Below are 24116 nucleotides of genomic sequence, written 5' to 3' on the forward strand. Positions count from 1 at the left end.
CACCTCTCCATCTCCCTGATCAGCTATTCAAGGACAGCAGATTTACATTATCTTAAAATCATCACTGGCCCACCTTCAATGTTCACCATCATTACTACATATAGGACAGTGGGAAACCTGGAAGCTGGGCTCATGGTGGTTTTTTTTTTAAAGTCAAAATTGCCTATTCCTGTCAATAGCTGACCACAAGGAACAAAGATGGGAAGAGAGGGGCAGGAGGATACAGGTGGCCTATGGGACTCCTGTGGGCCGCAGAAAAGGCACCCACGGGCTGGATTTGGCCTATAAACCCTTTCTTTGAATGGATTGTCTTTACTTACCACATGAGGATACTTGGCTATTTTGGATACCAATTTAGCCCTGGTGATATAATACCTGGAACAAGAGAGAACACTTAGCTATTAAATGTGTGGTTAATAATCGTTTAGAAAGCAAAGTTTTAAGCTAAATAAAATATGCTCCTTAATTTCAAGCAATGTGCAAAGGAAAGTAATTCTAAATGATAAGCAGTAAACTAGGAATCACAAGATTTCCTGGGACTTACTCAATTATGGCCCGCTCTCCCACTAACTTTCCAGTTAACACCATAGTCACTCTACCTTGATACGACTCATTTTATCATCACCTCTGGACTATCAGTAACCAAACTGGCAACTAGACTTTCTGCCCCAGAAACAGGGGAATTCAATTTTCACTTGAATGACAGGTACTTCACTAGTCAGAGTATCACAGTCTTTAAAACTGTTCTGTTGTGGGCTAGTGGCAAGTGATGCACACTACTGTATGGAGGGTCTGAATTTAATTCCTGGCTCAGGTCTTCTGCTCTCCAAGATGGCTGGGTATGCTGTGAAAGTGAGAAATCCTAACTAATGGTCATATGCAGGGTCTCTGTTACCTAACTTCAAAACAGAGCTGCAATCTGTGATCCCTAGCTGAAGATGATTGCTACTATGGCTGGGGTGGCTTAGAAAAAGGGGAAGATCCCCTAGTAGCCTAACAGAGGCTGGTTCTGACTGAGCTAGGAGCAGGAGAAACATGCTGGGATGAAGCAGCAAAAAAAAAAAAAAAAAAGTTAATTTTGACGGACAAGTGTAATACGAATTTCTGCATCTATTTGAAAACAGGCCAAAAAAAATATTAACAAAACTGTCTTAGCTTCATTACAAATTTCCCAGATTGGGACTTTGGCTGGGAGGTAATGCCACAGCCAGGTTAACAGCTACATTCTGTATACACACACACACACACCTGGATATCTGATCCAGATATGAAGCAGCCTCGCTTTCAACGGTCCGAAGTTCTGCCACCGTCTCTTCCTACAGAAGCAAAAATAAAACAAATACATTTTCTTTAAAATTATTATTAACAAGCACCTAGACTAACCCAAGAGATAGGGTCTATCAAAGTACAGGAAAGCTTCCATTTCCTTTCAAGAAAGAATATGTAAAAACTGGAAACTTTAGGCAAATTTAGAAACCATCACTTTTGCTTCTATGAAATAATTTGTTAGAATTCACAAGATATTTTGAGTAATTCTTGAAATAATTTATATACCATGCATTGTAATGGCACTGGAAAACAAACAGGCTCTTGCTTTTTGTGGATCCATGAAAAGCTCCAATGTTTGTAGGAGAGAGGTATTTGGTGGAATCAGCTACTTGGAGGGGAGGATGCTGGGATTGCCTTATGCAGGCAACCCATGTTGGAGAAGGCAGACCAAGACAACCCTGGAGTGACATCACCAGAATGGTTTAACACTGATAAGAGCAAGGGTGCTGTGCAGCATGCAACCACCGATTATGCCTGAAGGAGTACACTGGCCCTTTTGGAAGCTCCCTGGAGCAACTGGGAAGATTTTTAGTTCCTGGACTGGTCTATCCTAGAGCTCAACTAAGCTGAGTCAAATATTTTCTTCTTTATCATGGGTAAGAGGAAAGCCAACCCAAGGGGATGGCAATTTCAAGTACCTCTTTGAAGGGCTGGCCCTATGAATATGCATGTTTTGACCAAGCTGGCCTCTACTTCTAAGGATACTCTAGATGCATCTAATAATGGTACATCCATCAGCATTGCCAGAAAGACTTCCCCTCCAGCTCCTACCACCTCTTTGGCTTGCACTCCTTTCACACCTTTGGGAGTGACTGTTTGTGGTTTGGCTGGAGCATTTGTTCAGGAGATATTCTAGTCAGGAAGCGGCCCTGGGGTTAAATAACCAAAACTTTTTATTTGTTACATTTATACCCCACATTTTCCCACCTATTTGCAGGCTCAATGTGGCTTACAAAGTATAGTAAAGGCGTTTGCCATTACGGTTGATAACAAATACAAGATTGTGTTGTGGTCACATGAGGTAGAAGTATATCAGGCGACATGGGGTCGAGGGGAAGAGGAAGTAAATTGTCCAGTACAATCTTTGATTATGTTGTGTTGCTGGGTGTGGGGATTTATGTTGGATCGGTGGGATAAGCTTTTTTGAAGAGGTGGGTTTTCAATGATTTCCTGAAGTTTAGGTGGTCGTGTATTGTTTTCACTACAAATGGGAGTCCATTCCATGCATGAGTTGTTTTGTATTTTAGCCCTTTACAGTTTGGGTAATGTAGGTTTAGGTATGATCGTGCTGATCTGAGTCTGTTTCTAGTTGGTAGATCAATGAGGTCCGTCATGTATCCTGGGACTTTGCCGTGAATGATTTTGTGGAATAAAGTGCCGATTTTGAAGATGATCCGTTCTTTGATTGGGAGCCAGTGCAGCTTTTCTCAAAGGGGTTTGGCGCTTTCGAATCGTTTTACCATATATCAGTCTGGCTGCTGTATTTTGGGCGGTCTGGAGTTTTTTTGTAAGTTGTTCTTTGCATCCCGCATAGATTCCGTTGCAGTAATCTGCATGGCTTAGGACCACTGATTGTATTAGTTTACGAAAGGTATCCCTCAGGAAGAAAAGTTTTATTTGTTTGAGTTTCCACATTGAGTAAAACATTTTCTTTATTACGTTTTTTACTTGGCTCTCGAGAGTGAGGTTGCGGTTGATAGTTACTGCGAGTATTTTTAGGCTATCTGAAATAGGGAGTGTGTGTCCTGGGGTGTGTAAGGTTGCGGGTTTGAAGTTGTTATGTTGAGATGAGAGGATAAGGCAGTGAGTTTTTTCAGTGTTCAGTTTCAGTTGGAATGAGTTTGCCCAGGAGTTCCTGATGTTCAGGTCATCGTTTATTTCATTGGTTATTTCAGTCAGGTCATGTCTGAAGGGAAGGTAGATTGTGACATCATTTGCACAGATGAATGGGTTAAGGCCTCGTCTGGATAAGGACTTTGCCAATGGGATCATCATCATGTTGAAGGGTATTGGTGATAATGGTGATCCTTGGGGTACTCCACAGGCTGCTTTCCACAGTGGTGATATGTTTGAATTTGATTTTACTTGGTATGTTCTGGTGAATTTTCTTCCTGAATCTGAGGAAGATCTTCTTGCATCAGCTTTAGAATCACAGGAAGTTTTACTGAATGATATTTGGATGATAGTCACTAGGACTGAATCAATGAAGAGGGGTACTTTGAAGAAGCAGTGCCAGTATACTCAAGAGGCCATTGCTAAATTGGAAGAAATGGATAATAAAACTACATGTTCAGTGTGTCATTGTCTTGAAGCTCAAAGTTTCTATTGCAATCTCTTGGTTCCTCTGGAATTAGAAACAGTCTACCCAGCCAGCTTAAACAGGAACGGCTGGAAAATTCTTTGAATGCACCGAACCTCAGACTCCTAAAATTTCCTCATACTTTCTTCTGAAATTTTGAATGTTAAATATTTTAAAAGAGCTGTCAAAAATCTCTAAGCCTGAAGATAGTTCTATTGCTAGTTCTTAGAACTCATCAGGAAAATGTGGCAGAAGTTGGCTTTAGAGCGTATCACAGTACTGAGATTGCTTTACTTTCACTTGTTACAGACTTTCACTTGTTACAGATTCACGATTATCTTTATGGGCAAGTCACTTAACCCTCCATTGCCCCAGGTACAAAATAAGCACCTGAATATAATACGTAAACTGTTTTATTGTAACCACAGAAAAGGAGGTATATCAAATCCCATCCCCTTTCTTCAGATGTAAACTGGTGTTATTACAATTTGATGTTACAGTGACCTATGGTACAGTATATATTTCAACATTCTCCTACTTAAGTGGGTATATCTGGTACAATATTTTCCTGATTTTATGAACTTTTATTTCATAGGTATTATACTGTCAAACTGAATGACACACTGTGACAGATGCCCCCCCCCCCCCCCCCCCCACCCTTGTAGGGTACCCCCCTCTCACCTATACCATTTAATGTACACATCTTCTTTTGAATTGGGTTTTTCTTCTCTGGGTGTGAAGTTTTATTCATATGTAGATGACATATTGCTTTTAATATCTGTTGTTGACGACCAGTTACTTCTGCTAAAAGTTTTAACATGTATCTCAATGATTGAGCATTATAGTTCAACATATGGTTTTAGGATAAAACAAAACTTTTATGGTTAAAGCGAATGCTACATACCTGTAGAAGGTATTCTCCGAGGACAGCAGGCTGATTGTTCTCACTGATGGGTGACGTCCACGGCAGCCCCTCCAATCGGAATCTTCACTAGCAAAGTCCTTTGCTAGCCCTCGCGCGCCCGCGCGCACCGCGCATGCGCGGCCGTCTTCCCGCCCGAAACCGGCTCGAGCCGGCCAGTCTCATATGTAGCAAGACAAAGACAAGGGAAGACACAACTCCAAAGGGGAGGCGGGCGGGTTTGTGAGAACAATCAGCCTGCTGTCCTCGGAGAATACCTTCTACAGGTATGTAGCATTCGCTTTCTCCGAGGACAAGCAGGCTGCTTGTTCTCACTGATGGGGTATCCCTAGCCCCCAGGCTCACTCAAAACAACAACCATGGTCAATTGGGCCTCGCAACGGCGAGGACATAACTGAGATTGACCTAAAAAAATTTACCAACTAACTGAGAGTGCAGCCTGGAACAGAACAAACAGGGCCCTCGGGGGGTGGAGTTGGATCCTAAAGCCCAAACAGGTTCTGAAGAACTGACTGCCCGAACCGACTGTCGCGTCGGGTATCCTGCTGCAGGCAGTAATGAGATGTGAATGTGTGGACAGATGACCACGTCGCAGCTTTGCAAATTTCTTCAATGGAGGCTGACTTCAAGTGGGCTACCGACGCAGCCATGGCTCTAACATTATGAGCCGTGACATGACCCTCAAGAGCCAGCCCCGCCTGGGCGTAAGTGAAGGAAATGCAATCTGCTAGCCAATTGGATATGGTGCGTTTCCCCACAGCCACTCCCCTCCTATTGGGATCAAAAGAAACAAACAATTGGGCGGACTGTCTGTTGGGCTGCGTCCGCTCCAGATAGAAGGCCAATGCTCTCTTGCAGTCCAATGTGTGCAGCTGACGTTCAGCAGGGCAGAAATGAGGACGGGGAAAGAATGTTGGCAAGACAATTGACTGGTTCAGATGGAACTCCGACACGACCTTTGGCAAGAACTTAGGGTGAGTGCGGAGGACTACTCTGTTATGATGAAATTTGGTGTAAGGGGCCTGGGCTACCAGGGCCTGAAGCTCACTGACTCTACGAGCTGAAGTAACTGCCACCAAGAAAATGACCTTCCAGGTCAAGTACTTCAGATGGCAGGAGTTCAGTGGCTCGAAAGGAGGTTTCATCAGCTGGGTGAGAACGACATTGAGATCCCATGACACTGTAGGAGGCTTGACAGGGGGCTTTGACAAAAGCAAACCCTCTCATGAAGCGAACAACTAAAGGCTGTCCCGAGATCGGCTTACCTTCCACATGGTAATGGTATGCACTGATTGCACTAAGGTGAACCCTTACAGAGTTGGTCTTGAGGCCAGACTCAGACAAGTGCAGAAGGTATTCAAGCAGGGTCTGTGTAGGACAAGAGCGAGAATCTAGGGCCTTGCTGTCACACCAGATGGCAAACCTCCTCCATAGAAAGAAGTAACTCCTCTTAGTGGAATCTTTCCTGGAAGCAAGCAAGACACGGGAGACACCCTCTGACAGACCCAAAGAGGCAAAGTCTACGCTCTCAACATCCAGGCCGTGAGAGCCAGGGACCGGAGGCTGGGATGCAGAAGAGCCCCTTCGTCCTGCGTGATGAGGGTCGGAAAACACTCCAATCTCCACGGTTCTTCGGAGGATAACTCCAGAAGAAGAGGAAACCAGATCTGACGCGGCCAAAAAGGAGCAATCAGAATCATGGTGCCTCGGTCTTGCTTGAGTTTCAACAAAGTCTTCCCCACCAGGGGAATGGGAGGATAAGCATACAGCAGGCCCTCCCCCCAATGCAGGAGGAAAGCATCCGATGCCAGTCTGCCGTGGGCCTGAAGCCTGGAACAGAACTGAGGGACTTTGTGGTTTGCTCGAGATGCGAAGAGATCCACCAAGGGGGTGCCCCACGCTTGGAAGATCTGGCGCACCACTCGGGAATTGAGCGACCACTCGTGAGGTTGCATAATCCTGCTCAACCTGTCGGCCAGACTGTTGTTTACGCCTGCCAGATATGTGGCTTGGAGCACCATGCCGTGACGGCGAGCCCAGAGCCACATGCTGACGGCTTCCTGACACAGGGGGCGAGATCCGGTGCCCCCCTTCTTGTTGACGTAGTACATGGCAACCTGGTTGTCTGTCTGAATTTGGATAATTTGATGGGACAGCCGATCTCTGAAAGCCTTCAGAGCGTTCCAGATCGCTTGCAACTCCAGGAGATTGATCTGTAGATCGCGTTCCTGGAGGGACCAGCTTCCTTGGGTGTGAAGCCCATCGACATAAGCTCCCCATCCCAGGAGAGACGCATCCGTGGTCAGCACTTTTTGAGGCTGAGGAATTTGGAAGGGACGTTCCAGAGTCAGATTGGACCAAATCGTCCACCAATACAGGGATTCGAGAAAACTCGTGGACAGGTGGATTACGTCTTCTAGATCCCCAGCAGCCTGGAACCACTGGGAAGCTAGGGTCCATTCAGCAGATCTCATGTGAAGGCGGGCCATGGGAGTCACGTGGACTGTGGAGGCCATGTGGCCTAGCAATCTCAACATCTGCCGAGCTGTGATCTGCTGGGACGCTCGCACCCGCGAGACGAGGGACAACAAGTTGTTGGCTCTCGTCTCTGGGAGATAGGCGCGAGCCGTCCGAGAATCCAGCAGAGCTCCTATGAATTCAAGTCTCTGCACTGGGAGAAGATGGGACTTTGGATAATTTATCACAAACCCCAGTAGCTCCAGGAGGCGCATAGTCATCTGCATGGACTGCAGGGCTCCTGCCTCGGATGTGTTCTTCACCAGCCAATCGTCGAGATATGGGAACACGTGCACCCCCAGCCTGCGAAGTGCCGCTGCTACTACAGCCAAGCACTTTGTGAACACCCTGGGCGCAGAGGCGAGCCCAAAGGGTAGCACACAGTACTGGAAGTGACGTGTGCCCAGCTGAAATCGCAGATACTGTCTGTGAGCTGGCAGTATCGGGATGTGTGTGTAGGCATCCTTCAAGTCCAGAGAGCATAGCCAATCGTTTTCCTGAATCATGGGAAGTGGGGTGCCCAGGGAAAGCATCCTGAACTTTTCTTTCACCAGATATTTGTTCAGGGCCCTTAGGTCTAGGATGGGACGCATCCCCCCTGTTTTCTTTTCCACAAGGAAGTACCTGGAATAGAATCCCAGCCCTTCTTGCCCGGATGGCACGGGCTCGACCGCATTGGCGCTGAGAAGGGCGGAGAGTTCCTCTGCAAGTACCTGCTTGTGCTGGAAGCTGTAAGACTGAGCTCCCGGTGGACAATTTGGAGGTTTTGAGGCCAAATTGAGGGTGTATCCTTGCCGGACTATTTGGAGAACCCACTGATCGGAGGTTATGAGAGGCCACCTTTGGTGAAAAACTTTCAACCTCCCCCCGACCGGCAGGTCGCCCGGCACTGACACTTGGATGTCGGCTATGCTCTGCTGGAGCCAGTCAAAAGCCCGTCCCTTGCTTATGCTGGGGAGCCGAGGGGCCTTGCTGAGTCGCACGCTGCTGACGAGAGCGAGCGCGCTGGGGCTTAGCCTGGGCCACAGGCTGTCGAGAAGGAGGATTGTACCTACGCTTGCCAGAAGAGTAGGGACCAGTCTTCCTTCCCCCGAAAAATCTTCTACCTGTGGAGGTAGATGCTGAAGGCTGCCGGCGGGAGAACTTGTCGAATGCGGTATCCCGCTGGTGGAGATGCTCTACCACCTGCTCGACCTTCTCTCCAAAAATATTGTCCGCACGGCAAGGCGAGTCCGCAATCCGCTGCTGGAGTCTATTCTCCAGGTCGGAGGCACGCAGCCATGAAAGCCTGCGCATCACCACACCTTGAGCAGCGGCCCTGGACGCAACATCAAAGGTGTCATACACCCCTCTGGCCAGGAATTTTCTGCACGCCTTCAGCTGCCTGACCACCTCCTGAAAAGGCTTGGCTTGCTCAGGGGGGAGCGCATCAACCAAGCCCGCCAACTGCCGCACATTGTTCCGCATGTGTATGCTCGTGTAGAGCTGGTAAGACTGGATTTTGGCCACGAGCATAGAAGAATGGTAGGCCTTCCTCCCAAAGGAGTCTAAGGTTCTAGAGTCTTTGCCCGGGGGCGCCGAAGCATGCTCCCTAGAACTCTTAGCCTTCTTTAGGGCCAGATCCACAACTCCAGAGTCATGAGGCAACTGGGTGCGCATCAGCTCTGGGTCCCCATGGATCCGGTACTGGGACTCGATCTTCTTGGGAATGTGGGGATTACTTAGTGGCTTGGTCCAGTTCGCAAGCAATGTCTTTTTTAGGACATGGTGCAAGAGAACAGTGGACGCTTCCTTAGGTGGAGAAGGATAGTCCAGGAGCTCAAACATTTCAGCCCTGGGCTCGTCCTCCACAACCACCGGGAAGGGGATGGCCGTAGACATCTCCCGGACAAAGGAAGCGAAAGACAGACTCTCAGGAGGAGAAAGCTGTCTTTCAGGAGAGGGAGTGGGATCGGAAGGAAGACCCTCAGACTCCTCGTCAGAGAAATATCTGGGGTCTTCTTCCTCTTCCCACGAGGCCTCACCCTCGGTGTCAGACACAAGTTCACGGACCTGTGTCTGCAACCGTGCCCGACTCGACTCCGTGGAGCCACGTCCACGATGGGGGCGTCGAGAGGTAGACTCCCTCGCCCGCATCGGCAAAGCTCCCTCCGCCGACGTAGTCGGGGAGCCCTCCTGGGAGGTGGCCGCAGTCGGCACCGCACGCGGTACCGACGTCGGGGACCTCACCCCGGGCGATGGGCCAGCCGGCGCCGCGCTCGACGGTACCGGAGGCGCAAACACCGCCGGTACCGGAGGGGTAGGGCGCAACAGCTCTCCCAGGATCTCTGGGAGAACGGCCCGGAGGCTCTCGTTCAGAGCGGCTGCAGAGAAAGGCAGAGAGGTCGATGCAGGCGTCGACGTCAGAACCTGTTCCGGGCGTGGAGGCTGTTCCGGGCTGTCCAGAGTGGAGCGCATCGACACCTCCTGAACAGAGGGTGAGCGGTCCACTCGGTGCCGATGCCTGCTGGGTGCCGACTCCCTCGGCGACCCAGAGCTCTCGGTGCCGACGCGGGGAGGAGACCGGTGTCGATGCTTCTTCGACTTCTTCCGAAGCATGTCACCGGAGCTCCCCGGCACCGACGAGGAGGACGTAGAATCCAGCCGTCGCTTCCTCGGGGCCGAGGCCGAAGGAGGTCGATCTCGGGGGGGCTGTACCACAGGAGCCCTCAGGGTAGGAGGAGACCCACCCGAAGGCTCACCGCCACCAGCAGGGGAATGGACAGCCCTCACCTGCACTCCAGACGATGCACCACCGTCCGACGACATCAGCAGACGAGGTCCCGGTACCACCGACGTCGATGCAGTCGCCCGATGCCTCAGCGCCGATGCAGAGACTCGATGCCTCGATGCACCCGATACACTAGCAGCCGAGGAAGAAGGTCTGGACGCTGACGACGTCGATGCACTCGATGCCCCCGGTGCCGATGCCGACGAAGAGCCCGAGAACAAAACGTTCCACTGGGCCAATCTCGCTAACTGAGTCCGCCTTTGTAACAGGGAACACAGACTACAGTTCTGAGGACGGTGCTCGGCCCCCAGACACTGAAGACACGACGAGTGCCTATCAGTGAGCGAGATTACCCGGGCGCACTGGGTGCACTTCTTGAAGCCGCTGGAAGGCTTCGATGTCATGGGCGGAAAAATCACGCCGGCGAAATCAAAATCCGAAATGACGAAAGTGAGCACCAAAACTTTAAGGGAGAAAAATCTCGACCGAGGCCGAAAAGAGGCCTACCCCGATGACGAAAGAAAACTTACCGGGGCAAAATCTGAAAAATACGGGAAGGGGCAAACGAAACCCGAGAGGGCTTCCGGAGCACTTCCCAAACAGTTTTTGAAGATTTTCCGAAGAAAAAACACGTCGAAAAAGGACGCGCGAGGTCGACTTTCCGGGGCTCGACACGGCGGAAACACAACCGTACCGAGTGCGGACGAAAGAAGACTGGCCGGCTCGAGCCGGTTTCGGGCGGGAAGACGGCCGCGCATGCGCGCGAGGGCTAGCAAAGGACTTTGCTAGTGAAGATTCCGATTGGAGGGGCTGCCGTGGACGTCACCCATCAGTGAGAACAAGCAGCCTGCTTGTCCTCGGAGAAATTATTTTATGCACTCTTACCGAGAAATTATTGTTGCCTGATGGTTTGTCACTGCAGGTGGAGAAAACCTCAAAGGTTTTGGGTTTTATTCTAGATACCTCATTGTCTTTTGAACCCCAGGTCAATCATGTTACCGATTACCTCTTATTGCATAAGCTGCTGTTAGTATTTTTATTTAGTAAATCCCTTAGTCACACTCGTAATTCACAGCTCTCGGACATGCTTGGAACCCCGTTCTTGTTATTCAATACTAGTGAAGTTTGTGTATTGTAGTATTACTACATATGCTAATACTAATTGTATTGTATGTTCTGCAAATGTTGTTAGCCACACTGAACCCCAATTTGTTTAGGATAATGTGGGATATAAATGTCAAAAATAAATTAAATTAAATGTTGTTAATATTAGTTTTTCTTAAACTTTGTCAACTTCACACCATTCATCATTTGTTTAGTCAAACACTTTTCGGTTTTGCTTCAAGCTTTTGTTCTGTCATCTAGATTATTGCAACAGTCTATATTGTTCTCTCACAGTTAAATTACTTCCAAAACTTCAGATTCTTCAGAATACTGCTGCAAAATTGATTTTACAATTAAAGAAGTCTCACGCAACCACTCTTCCCTTTTTGATATGGCTGCACTGGTTGCCTATACAGCCCCCCCCCCCCCCCCAATCCTTTTTTTTTTAAACTTGCCTGTATTATGTTTAATCTCTTTGATGGTTCCCTAAGATGGCGCAGAGGTAAGACCTATCTGGAGGAGCTCCGACCCTCCGATAACGGCATCGGACCAAGAAGCGTGTCGAAGTCTTAACTTCGACGGCATTTAGGGATCTGGGCTCATTTAACTACAGACGAAACCCAGCAAAAACCAAACAGCGATCCTCAGAGCAGAGAGAGGCAAGAGAACCTCTTTCCACGAGGGAACACAGGAGGATACTCCAGTAACCGGCCCAGTCCACGCGACACTCCAGTGATCGGCTCCATCCACACGACTGAGACCCGACGGGGGACAGAGACGAAGAGGGCCGGACGGAGTGAGCTCCTAACTCCGAGCTCCGTCGTACCCAACGGTCCAACCCGAGACCGGTCACGGCCTGACCCGCTCTAACGGGAGACCGAAGCGAATGAGGCTGCGAAGCAGAATACGGCGCTCGACCACCTGACCGGTGCGGGAATACAGGGGAGAGCTCGGTGGGACCATCCGCGCGCGAACAACCCAAGACCACGTTGCATCCCGACCCAACCTCCGGGTCGGCCGACTGCACTCAAAATCCCCGATCTGATCACCTGACCACGATCACCCCTGCACCACTGGACACCAGTCGCCGGTGAGCATCGCCTGTATTCCAGAAACGATTATTGTCTGATATTCCAGTTGGTGCGAGAGATCAGGGGGACAGAGCGAGGAGGACAAAAGAGCAGCTTGAGGAGCAATTGGAGAGGCCAGTGACGGGAGGACATCAGGGGTGACTCGGGGCTGCATCCTACAACCTCCAACGGCAACAGTACTGAGTTGAGGGTCCTGTATGTCCTATGGCCCAGATTGTGGTGGGCTGGTAATCTGGACAGAAGGCGGCGGTGAATCGACGCGGTTGCCACTGCTGCCCAGGGTTTGCCGACTCCGGGAGCCACGTCGTGGATGGGTCCGAGTTCGGCGAGTCCGTGTCAGCCGCCGCGCTCCCCGGCAGGAACTGCCCAGGGCCGTGTCGGGTGGGAGCGCCGTGTGGCCCGGGTGAGTTGGAGTGAGCTCACCCGCGGCATCATGGTGCGCACCCAACCTCGTGGTGCGGGCCCGACCCGGCGATTCAGAAGACCCATCGCACCGCTCCCGGACCCGGTAGCCCGACGCCCACGCTGCCCGTCCTCCTGCAGCCTGCCCCCATCGCGATGCCGAGTCCTCGGGGCTAGGGCAGTCGTGGTGGGGCGCTGTGCTTCCACGGCGGGGCAGATTTCCACGCACCTTGCTGCTCTGGAGGCACCGAGTGTGGCTGTCCAGCTGCTCCAGCTTGCCCCAGTCCACCTGCCCCAGCTTCTCCCTGCTTGCTTGCTCCAGTCCACCGGCTCCAGCTTCCCCCCTGCTGGTCCCAGTTCATCTGCTCTAGTGTGTTCCAGTCCACCTGGTCCAGCGTGTTCCAGTTTGTTCCAGTCCTCCTGGTCCCAGCTTGTTCCGGTCCACAGATCCAGCTTTCCCCCTGCTTTCCAGTCCGCAGATCCAGCTTTCCCCCTGCTTGTTCCAGTCCATCGACTCCAGTATGTTCCAGTCCGCCTGATCCAGCTTCTCCCTGCTTGCTCCAATCCATCTGCTCCAGTGTCTTCCAGCTCGTTTCAGTCCTCCTGATCCCAGCTTGTTTCAGTCCGCCGATCCAGCTTACCCCCGGCTTGTTCCAGTCCATCGACTCCAGTGTGATCCAGTCCGCCTGATCCAGACTCTCCAATCCATCTGCTCCAGCGTGTTCCAGTGTGCTCCAGTCCTCCTAATCCCAGCTTGTTCCAGTCCGCCGATCCAGCTTACCCCCTGCTTGTTCCAGTCCACCGGCTCCAGTGTGTTCCAGCCTGCTCCAGTCCGTCTATTCCAACTTGTTCCAATTCATCTGCTCCAGCCCTCCCCAGCATGTTCCAACTTGTTGTTCCAGCTTGTTCCAGTCCGTCCATCCCAGCCTACCCAGCTTGTTCCAGGCAGTCCATTCCAACTCGACTGTTCCAACTTGTTCCAGTCCATCCGTTCCTGCATGACCCAGCTTGTGTCAGTCCGTCTGTTCCAGCGTGTTCCAATCCATCCATCTCAGCATATCCTGTTGTTCTGTCGTCTTCTGGTCCAGCTCGTCACAGTCCATCTGTTCCTGCCTGCCCCGGCTTGCTCCAGCCTGTCCGTCTGCTCATCCTGACACAGTCCATCTGTTCCTGCTTGTTCCAGCTTGTCCCGGCTTGTTCCAGTCCATCTATACCAGCTTGCTCCTGACCGCTTGTTCCAGCTGCTACCTGCCTGCCTGTTAATACATCGAGTAACCTGCCTGCCTGCGAGCCTCTCAGCCATTGACTTACCTGTTCGCCAGTCCAAAACCCAGCTTTCCAGCTCTATCTATCTGCTTAACACCTCAGTCACTACATAGTCGCCTGTTAACACATGTTAACCGCTTAACACCTCAGTCACTACATAGTCACCTGCTACACCTCAGTCACTACTTATGGCCCCTGTCCACGTTCTCTTCCTTGCCCTGTCCCTTCCTAATCTTCTTCCCCCCCCCCCCCCACTCCCACTGTCTACCACTCCTGCTCTGCCCGCCACGGCAATACCCTATTCACCCTCATCCCCCACCACCTCACCATCCCTCTTGTCCCCCTCCTCCTTCCTAGCTCTTAACCTTCAACACTTCTTTCCTGCCATTAACCCATCCCCATTCCTCCTAAGTTCACCCTGTCTTTGTCGCCTTCGCCGCCCAACCTCCCCCACCCTCCTCCGCATTCTCTTGCTCCTCCTCCTGCTATCCGCGGGAGACACTAACCCTAATCCAGGTCCCCCTCACCTGTCCCCGTCCTATCCACGCGAACGATTCCGGGATGTCTCCAATCTCGTCTCTATTCCCCTCCTCCACCCCTCTTCCCTCCCCTTCTCATGCACCTTGTGGAATGCCCACTTAGTCTGCAACAAACTGCCCTTCACCCACGATCTCTTCATCTCTCGCTTCCTTCAACTGCTTGCCCTAACCGAAACCTGGATCTCCCCGGAAGACTTGGCCTCAGTCGCGGCCCTCTGCCATGGAGGTTCTCTCTTCTCCCACACTCCCCGCCCAGTTGGCCGTGGTGGAGGCACTGGCTTACTACTCTCGCCCTCCTGTAGTTTCCAACCCCTCCCCCTACCGCAGACTCACTGCTTCTCATCCTTTGAAGCCCACTCCATCCGGCTATTCTACCCGCTGCCACTCAGAGTCGCAGACATCTACCGCCCCCCTGATAAATCCTTCTCTTCCTTCCTCACTGACTTTGATGCTTGGCTTTCCGTCTTTCTTGAACCCTCATCTCCGTCCCTCATTCTCGGAGACTTTAACATACACGCTGATGACCCATCCGACCCTAACGCTTCTAAGTTCCTCACCCTAACATCCTCCTTCAACCTCCAGCTGTGCTTCACCACCCCTACTCACCGTGACGGCCATTGTCTTGACCTCGTCCTCTCCTCCTCCGGCTCACCCTCCAATTTCCACGCTTCTGCTCTCCCTCTCTCTGATCATCACCTGATCACATTTACACTTCTTCACCCCCCCCCCCTCTGCCCCGTCCAACTTTAACCACCACCTCCAGGAATCTCCAGGCTATTGACCCCCCCCTCCCCACTTTATCCTCTAGTATCTCTACTCTCCTCCCCTCCATCATGTCCTCCGAGACTGTAGACAAAGCGGTCTCCTCTTACAATGCCGCTCTCTCCTCTGCTTTGGACACCCTCGCTCCATCCATCTCCCGTCCCACAAAGCTTACTAATCCCCAGCCTTGGCTGACCCCTTGCATCCGTTACCTTCGCTCCTGCACCCGATTCGCTGAACGCCTCTGGAGGAAATCTCGTACCCATTCAGACTTCCTTCACTACAAATTCATGCTATCCTCCTTCCATTCCTCCCTATTCCTTGCAAAACAGGACTATTACACCCAATTGACCAATTCTCTTAGCTCCAACCCTCGTCGTCTCTTCACCACCCTTAACTCCCTCCTCAAAATGCCCCCCGCTCCCACTCCCCCTTCACTCTCTCCTCAATCACTGGCTGACTACTTCCACGACAAGGTGCAAAAGATCAACCTTGAGTTCACTACCAAGCCACCACCTCCTCTTCAGCCTGTAGCCCTATCCAACAACCAACCATGGCCTCTTTCTCCTCCTTTCCTGAGATCACCGAGGATGAAACTTCCCGCCTTCTTTCCTCCTCGAAATGCACCACCTGTTCCTCCAATCCCATCCCCACTAACCTACTTAACACCATCTCCCATACTGTCACCCCCTCCATCTGTCGCATCCTTAACCTTTCTCTCTCCACTGCCACTGTCCCTGACACCTTCAAGCACGCCGTAGTCACACCTCTCCTAAAAAAAACCATCACTTGACCCTACCTGTCCCTCCAACTACCGCCCCATCTCTCTCCTACCCTTCCTTCTCCAAAATACTTGAGCGCGCCGTTCACAGTCGCTGCCTTGATTGAGAATTCTCTCCTCTCATGCCATCCTCGTTCCACTTCAATCCGGTTTTCGCCCTCTACACTCGACAGAAACAGCACTCTCTAAAGTCTGCAACGAACTGCTCCTCGCCAAATCCAGTGGCCACTATTCCATCCTCATCCTCCTCGATCTATCCGCTGCGTTTGACACTGTCAATCATGATTTACTTCTTGCCACACTGTCCTCTTGGGTTCCAAGGCTCTGTCCTCTCCTGGTTCTCCTCTTCTCTCTCATGGATCTTCCTCCACTTCCATCCCACTATCTGTTGGAGTTCCCCAGGGATCTGTCCTTGGACCCCCTTCTCTTCTCTATCTACACCTCTTCCCTAGGCTCACTGATCTCATCTCATGGTTTTCAGTATCATCTTTATGCTGATGACACCCAGATATATCTCTCCACACCAGACATCACCGCGGAGACAAAGCCAACGGTATCGGCCTGCTTATCCGACATTGCTGCCTGGATGTCCAACCGCCACCTGAAGCTGAACATGTCCAAAACCGAGCTCCTCGTCTTTCCACCTAAACCCACTTCTCCTCTTCCTCCACTCTCTATCTCAGTTGATAACACCCTCATCCTCCCTGTCCCATCTGCCCGCAACCTCGGAGTCATCTTCGACTCCTCCCGCTCCTTCTCTGCGCATATCCAACAGACTGCCAAGACCTGTCGCTTCTTCCTCTTCAACATCAGCAAAATTCGCCCTTTCCTCTCTGAGCACACCACACGAACTCTCGTCCACGCTCTCATTACCTCTCGCCTTGACTACTGCAACTTAATCCTCACCGGCCTCCCACTTAGCCATCTATCCCCCCTTCAATCCGTTCAGAACGCTGCCGCACGTCTTATATTCCGCCAGAACCGATATACTCATATCACCCCTCTCCTCAAGTCACTCCACTGGCTTCCGATCAGATACCGCATACAATTCAAGCTTCTCCTCCTTACCTACAAATGCACCCGGTCTGCGGCTCCTCACTACCTCTCTACCCTCACCTCCCCCTATGTTCCCGCCCGTAACCTCCGCTCACAGGACAAATCCCTCCTTTCAGTACCCTTCTCCACCACTGCCAACTCCAGGCTCCGCTCATTCTGCCTTGCCTCACCCTATGCCTGGAACAATCTTCCTCAACCCCTACGCCAAGCCTCCTCCCTATCCATCTTCAAATCTCTGCTTAAAACTCACCTCTTCAATGCTGCTTTCGGCACTTAACCTTTCGAGAAATATAGTATGCCCTATCAGATTGACTCTACACTTGTCTTTTAGATTGTACGCTTGTCTTTAGATTGTACACCTGTCTTTTAGATTGTAAGCTCCTTGAGCAGGGACTGTCCTTCCATGTTAAATTGTACAGCGCTGCGTAACCCTAGTAGCGCTTTAGAAATGTTAAGTAGTAGTAGTATGGTTCCAGCCCTGAGCATTTCTATTTTTTTTTTTCATTTTATTGTAACATCACATTTTCTAAGTCCAGAGAGATCCTTCTTTTCTTCCCCCCCTCCCCACCATCCTTTTCAGGAATTCGCTTTTTAAGAAAATTTTGGACAGATCAATTTATCAGGCAGTTCAATTTTGGCATACTTTAATCAAGGATTTGAGAAGTTTAAGGGGCCCTTTAACTAAGGCACACCCAAAAGTGGCGTGTAGGCACATGTTTTGGACACATGCTGGTCCATTTCCTGAGCGCACCTGGAAAAAAGGGGATTTTTTTTTTTTAATGTGCTGTAAAATGGACGTGTGGCAAAATGGAAACCAGTACACATCCATTTTTGCCCTGAGACCTTAACACCACCCACTGACTTAGCGATAAGGTCTCACTCGCTAACAGGGCGGTAAGCATGCAGCACATACCAACTGCCAATTACCGCTGGGTAAGAGCCCCAAGGTAGAAAATATTTTCTACTGCATTTTGGATATGCGCCAAAAATGGAATTACCGCCTGGAGCATGTGCTAGCTGGGCAGCAGTGTCAGTTTGACACGCGTTGGATGCATGAAGGTACCTATGCACCTTTGTAAAAGGGCCCCTTAGTTCCTATAATTTATTCTGAAGAACTTAAAAACATATTTATTTAGAAAGTTCCTATTATGATCTCTTATTTCTCTTCTTTGTTTTTGTTATCCACTTTGAACTAAGTTTGGAAGTTGGCAGAATAAAAAAAGCCATATATTACATTACAATGTAGGATTTTGTGGGCAAAAGATACTACCTCAAGCCGAGCTGCTTCAGTCGATGACACAAGATTCTATATCTATGTTGATGATGTGCAACTACTCATACCCAATGAACCAAATCTACCCACAGCTTTGAGTGAACTGACTGCCTAACCGCAACTCAGGAATGGGAAACAACCACAAACTCTGCTTTGGGTACCTAGCACAAGTGGACAAATATCGGACTTCAAAATACCTTTTGGGAAGTATGAACTCCCCCTAAAATCACAGGTCAGGAATCTCGGGATACTGATGAGCAGTATCCCGAGATTCTGTCTCTATCACCCGCAGCTATGAAATCTCTCTGAGTCTGACACGGTGGTCCATGCCATGATAACATCACAATTAGACTACTGTAATGCCATATATGTTGGTCAAACCAAAAGAGTTTGTATCAGCGCCAACTAATTCAGAATGCTGCAGCCCAACTAATAGATGACTGCAAGCAACCAACATGACCACATTACACCCTTCTTGCAAAAGCTACACCTACCACCAGTACCTTACAGGGCAGAACTTAAAAACTATGTTATTTTTAAGGTCCTCAGTAAAATGGGGCAGAGTACTTAAAGATATTGCAACTTGCTTCTCACAGGTCTCCCCTTCAATCTGTTCAAAGTTCTGCTGCACAACTAATATTCCGCCAGTGTCGTTATGCTCATATTAGCACTCTCCTCAAGTCACTTCATTGGCTTCCTATCCGTTTCCGCATACAGTTCAAACTCCTCTTATTGACTTATAAGTGCATTCACTCTGCAGCTCCTCAGTACCTCTCCACTCTCATCTCTCCCTACATTCCTCCCCGGGAACTCCGTTCACTGGGTAAATCTCTCATCTGCACCCTTCTCCTCCACTGCTAACTCCAGACTCCGTTCCTTTTATCTTGCTGCACCATATGCCTGGAACAGACTTCCCGAGCCGGTACGCCAAGCTCCATCTCTGGCTGTCTTCAAATCTAAGCTAAAAGCCCACCTTTTTGATGCTGCTAACTCCTAATCCAAGTATTCACTTGTTGAGAACCCTTATTTTATCATCCTAACTTTAATATTCCCTTATCTCTTGTTTGTTCTGTTTGTCTGTCCTAATTAGATTGTAAGCTCTGTCGAGCAGGGACTGTCTCTTCATGTTCAAGTGTACAGCGCTGCATACGTCTAGTAGCGCTATAGAAATGATAAGTAGTAGTAGTAAAGAATAAGTTAGCCCTTGACACACCTTTGAAAACTCTAAGGTCCTTTCAAGGAGCATCATTATCCGTACTCTCTAAAGAAATTGTATGATGTGATACCCCCAGCAAGCCACCCCACACTGAAATTTACTCCCCTAGGGGCTACGTCAGTCAAGACTACCTCTACTTCAGGAAGCAAGTGAAAGCCTGGCTCTTCTCCCAAGCCCTTTAAATACATAGCATGACTGTCCGTACACTTACTTTGGTCACACTGCAACTCAGAGCAGTTCCTTATATCTTGTTTAACTATACAAAGAGCTTGCCTTGAATTTAGCCACCCATCTATTTATCCCAACTAACTCTGTACCACCCATCTTGTCCCCATTATCCCCTCAGCTACACGATAAACTGTATTGTAGAAAAGCATTAGCATTATATCTATGTTATGTTATCATAGCATAATATATCTGTTATTTGAATGTTCTAATGCCTGCTTATTAGGTGTTTAATATTATGCCGACATCATATTATATCTTGTATTTGAATTTCAGTGCTGTTAAATGTGTATATTTTTTGATACTGTTTCATTGTAGTCGTATTATTAGGTTTCAATTTGCTATTTTCAAGTTTACCTCTGATTGTATTTATGTTTAAATTTGGTCATTTTATTTTTGTTATGCTGTTAAAATTGTAAATTCTAGAAAACCAAATAAATAAATAAATATTTCCTGATGTGGCACATGTCACTCATAAGCCAGAAATCTTTTCTAGTTTTGAAACTATTAATAAAGGATGGTACATTTTATATAAGATTACCATTTAAAGAAATTAAACATTTACATGGAAATCAGTACTGTATGAATTTTCTGATCTCTCTCTGTTGGAAAAATTGTTGACAGAACACGATTCCTAATATTTACCTTTTAGAAATAACTGTGGGGAGATTAATCATCCTATTTGATTAATTCCACTATAAATCCCATCATCAACTCACCCCTGCCCATGTCTATTTGTAAGGGATAAAACAGGCCTGGCATATGGCACTATATAGCACTATGAACCTTTCTTATAATAGGCTTAGGCCAGTGCCAGTTCCTATGCAGACCTCAGGCACATCAGGCCTGTTTACAGAGCTGGGGGGACTTCATAGTCAGAAGAAATGTATTTATTTATTAAATTTGTATCTCACATTTCCCCCGCATAGCAGTAGGCTCAATGTGGCTTACAGGTTCCAGAGAGGAGAGTACCAACTCCGGGAATATATACAGAGTGGAAAATAGAGTAACAGTAGGTGCAAGGAAGATGATAAGGTTCCGGAAAAGAGAATACAACTCTGGGACGAATATATAGTAGCATATAGAAAGAAGTAATCCCAATGAGGCTGCTAAGTCTCCGGGGATGGGACTACAGCTTCTAGTGAGCAATACAGAGTAGGATAAGGGTAGAAGTACACTTAATTATAACTGGAGTGGTAAAATTCGTACAGTTTGAAGTAATAGGATTATGTGGCTGTTTGGTCCCCCAAAGACACAACACTGCAAAACATCAGACATTGGTATTCTTGTCTGTATGGCACCAAACCAACCTCTTCTATAAGCATGAAGTAAGCTGGCAGTTCACGTGAGAGCTGCTGTCAGCAGGCCCGAGCCAGCCATATGATGAAGGCTCGTTAATCTGTGGAATCACCTGCTTTCATACTCTTGCCCGGCTTGGGACAGCTTCCCTGCTGACCAACTGGGACCACCTGCTGCTGACCAAAAGAGTGCGTCTGCCAACCCAGCTTTGCTGCCTGCTTCCTTCATCAATTCCGACTTCAGTTCCTAAGTTTGTGAATGTGGAGGAGCCTTTTCCATTGGTCAGGTTGCATTTCTCTCTTTTGTTTTATAGTGCCTAGGGTGTTAGGTGTCCTAATAATTCAGGTGAAATATCTTTATTCCACCTTGACAGCTACTTAAAACTCAGTACTTTACCATCATTTTGGGTAATTCTGCATAAGAGTATTGTCTCTGACTGACTGTTACTGCTACAAGACAATAAGCTTACTGTTGCCAATATTTCTAATAAACAAGCTTTTCTATTTTTCTTATATCTGAGCCTTCTGTCCTATTCTTTCACTGTTATCTAGGACTAAGAATTCATAACTGAAAGAGGGAGGTTGTGACCCATCCATTCCAGAGTGCTAAATTTCTACTTTCTGTCATCTTATTACCCTCCTTCATTGAATGCTCTATACCTGGGGCCAGATAATTGTGATTAGTCCCCCACATATTTATTGTACTTGCATTTATAAACCACATCTCCAATCTGCTCTATGTAATGTTCAGCATAGAAAACATTACACTACATAAACAGTAATCAAATAAAACCACATTCACCTGTAACAACTCTTACATTTATAGGCGTTTCTATACAAAACTTAAAAACACATTACATTTGAGTAAGCACACTCCACAAAAGAGGAAAAGGACATCAGAACGTTCCCAGAAAAAAAAAAAAAAAAAAGTTCTTTGGCATTATCTTCCCTAATTTTTCCAAAACTGCAAAGCATTGTATCTCAGAATTGATGTGTTGAGGGCTGCCATTCTGTTTTATGTTTTCAATGTTTTAAAATCTATATACTTGTGATGTGCTATATATTTTGATGGGCTTTTGAAGATTTGTATTTAATAAAGTATTTTTCCTGGTTATTCTCTTATTGACTGGAGATGGTAGTTTTTAGAAACCTGTTTACTCTTTTGTAATAAATATTTATCCCCATTGTTCTTTCTATAGCTCCATGCAGACTCCCACACTGCCTTCTCGGAGGCTTACTTAATGCAACTGTACCACTCTTTAGGGCACTGGTTCCCAAACCAGATCTGAGGGAACTCCAGCCAGTCAGGTTTTCAGGACATCCTGAATGAATATTCATGAGTTAGATTTGCAAGAACTGCCTCCACCACATGCAAATCTAACCATATTCATTCAGGATATCCTGAAAACCTGACTGGCCGAGTGTCCCCTATGACAGGTTGGGGAACCACTGATTTCAGATCAGAGGGATTCCTGTAATCTCTAATAGCTGAAAGATCCAACAGCTGGCCTTGACAGCTAATCCACCTTATTTTCGAAAGAGAAAGACGCCCATATTTCGACCCAAATCGGGAGATGGGCATCTTTCTCCCGTAGGCGGCCAAATCGGTATAATCGAAAGCCGATTGTGGGCGTCTTCAACTGCAGTCTGTCGTGGAAACGGCCAAAGTTGACGGGGGCGTGTTGGAGGCGTGAAGGCGGGACTGGAGCGTTTTATCGGCCGATAATCGAAAAAAGAAAGGCGTTTTTAGCACGAATTTGGGTCACTTTTTTTGGACCCTTTTTTTCCCCCACAAACAAGTCCCAAAAAAGTGCCCTAAATTACCAGATGACCACCGGAGGGAATCGGGGATGACCACCCCTGACTATCCCAGTGGTCACTAATCCCCTCCCACCCAAAAAAAACAACTTAAAAAACTTTTTTTTTCCAACCTGTATGCCAGCCTCAAATGTCATACCCAGCTCCATCACAGCATTATGCAGGTCCCTGGAGCAGTTGTTAGTGGGTGCAGTGGACTTCAGCCAGGTGGACCCAGGCCCATCCCCTCCCTACCTGTTATACTTGTGGTGGTAAATGGGAGCCCTCCAAACCACCCCCAAAACCCACTTTACCCACATCTAGGTGCCCCCCTTCAGCCATAAGTGATATGGTAATGGTGTAGAGTTGTGGGGAGTGGGTTTGGGGGGGATTTGGGGGGGCTCAGCACCCAAGGGGCTATGGACTTCAGAGGTAGTTAACATTTTTTTTAATTGTTACAAGTGCCCTCTAGTGTGCCCGGTTGGTGTCCTGGCATGTGAAGGGGACCAGTGCACTACGAATCCTGGCCCCTCCCATGACCCAATGCCTTGGATTTGTTCGTTTTTGAGCTGGGCGCCTTCGGTTTCCATTATTGCTGAAAACCAATACCGCCCAGCTCAAATCCGCAGAAAATCCGATGCATTTGGCTGGCACAAACCGTATTATCGGAAAAAAGATGGCCGCCCATTTTTTTCCAAAATATGGTTTGTCCCGCCCCTTCATGTACCCGTTCTCAGAGATAGACGCCCATGGAGATGGGCGTTCGCGTTCGATTATGCCCCTCAATGTCTACTATATAGTTGAGCTGAATCATACATTTGCTATGCTGCCCTTAGTCCAGGGACTTCAAAGCAGTTTAAAGACACTGAGAAAGGAGTATAAAAACAAGACAGAAACATCAGCGGTGTAGGTCAACTTTCTTCTTTCCTCCCAATCCGGGACTAAAAACTTATGAAAGGACATTCCACTTCCTCAACAGCAAAAGAGTACATCTGTGCCAACCATGTTTCTCTTGGCCTCATTCCACCACCTCCAAAATTCAGAAGTTTTTTCACTCTGTCTCTGCCAGCAGACACTGCTTTCAAATAAGAAATTGGGTCATATTTCCCAACGTCTCCCCAAAGCATACCAAGACATATTTTATTCAATAATATATTTTAGTCATATTATGATTATGTCAACAAACACATACACACAAAAAAAAAATCTTATGAAAGTCAGATACCTGAATAGATACACCAAAGTTGTTGCCGTCTTCTATCCTGGGGATGAGGAGCTGAACCCACATTTTCACCTAAAAAGGCAGACAGTTATTAGGTGCATGATGTACTAAAATACTCTGCATAGTACAAGCCTGTCATGTGGTGACTGGCATGACCACAAAGAAAACAGTAACTGAAAAATGCCAAGAAACGACCCTGGAGAAAAAAACATGTTTATTGAATAAACCCCAAAAGAGAAAACAATTT

The 24116-nt window shown here is 48.3% G+C and overlaps 1 protein-coding gene across 1 annotated transcript in view; it reads right to left on the reverse strand.

Moving 5' to 3' along the window:
* The window catches only part of PSME3 (proteasome activator subunit 3), an 85495-nt gene that overhangs the window by 15286 nt on the left and 46093 nt on the right, over positions 1-24116 (reverse strand). The window contains exons 7-9 of the mRNA XM_030220787.1: positions 23873-23941; positions 1249-1316; positions 321-375 (exon numbers count right to left, since the gene is read on the reverse strand). Coding sequence (XP_030076647.1) covers positions 321-375; positions 1249-1316; positions 23873-23941 — 192 coding nt within the window. The remainder of the gene's footprint in view (positions 1-320; positions 376-1248; positions 1317-23872; positions 23942-24116) is intronic.

This window comes from Microcaecilia unicolor, chromosome 12, assembly GCF_901765095.1.
Source record: "Microcaecilia unicolor chromosome 12, aMicUni1.1, whole genome shotgun sequence".
NCBI lineage: Eukaryota > Metazoa > Chordata > Amphibia > Gymnophiona > Siphonopidae > Microcaecilia > Microcaecilia unicolor.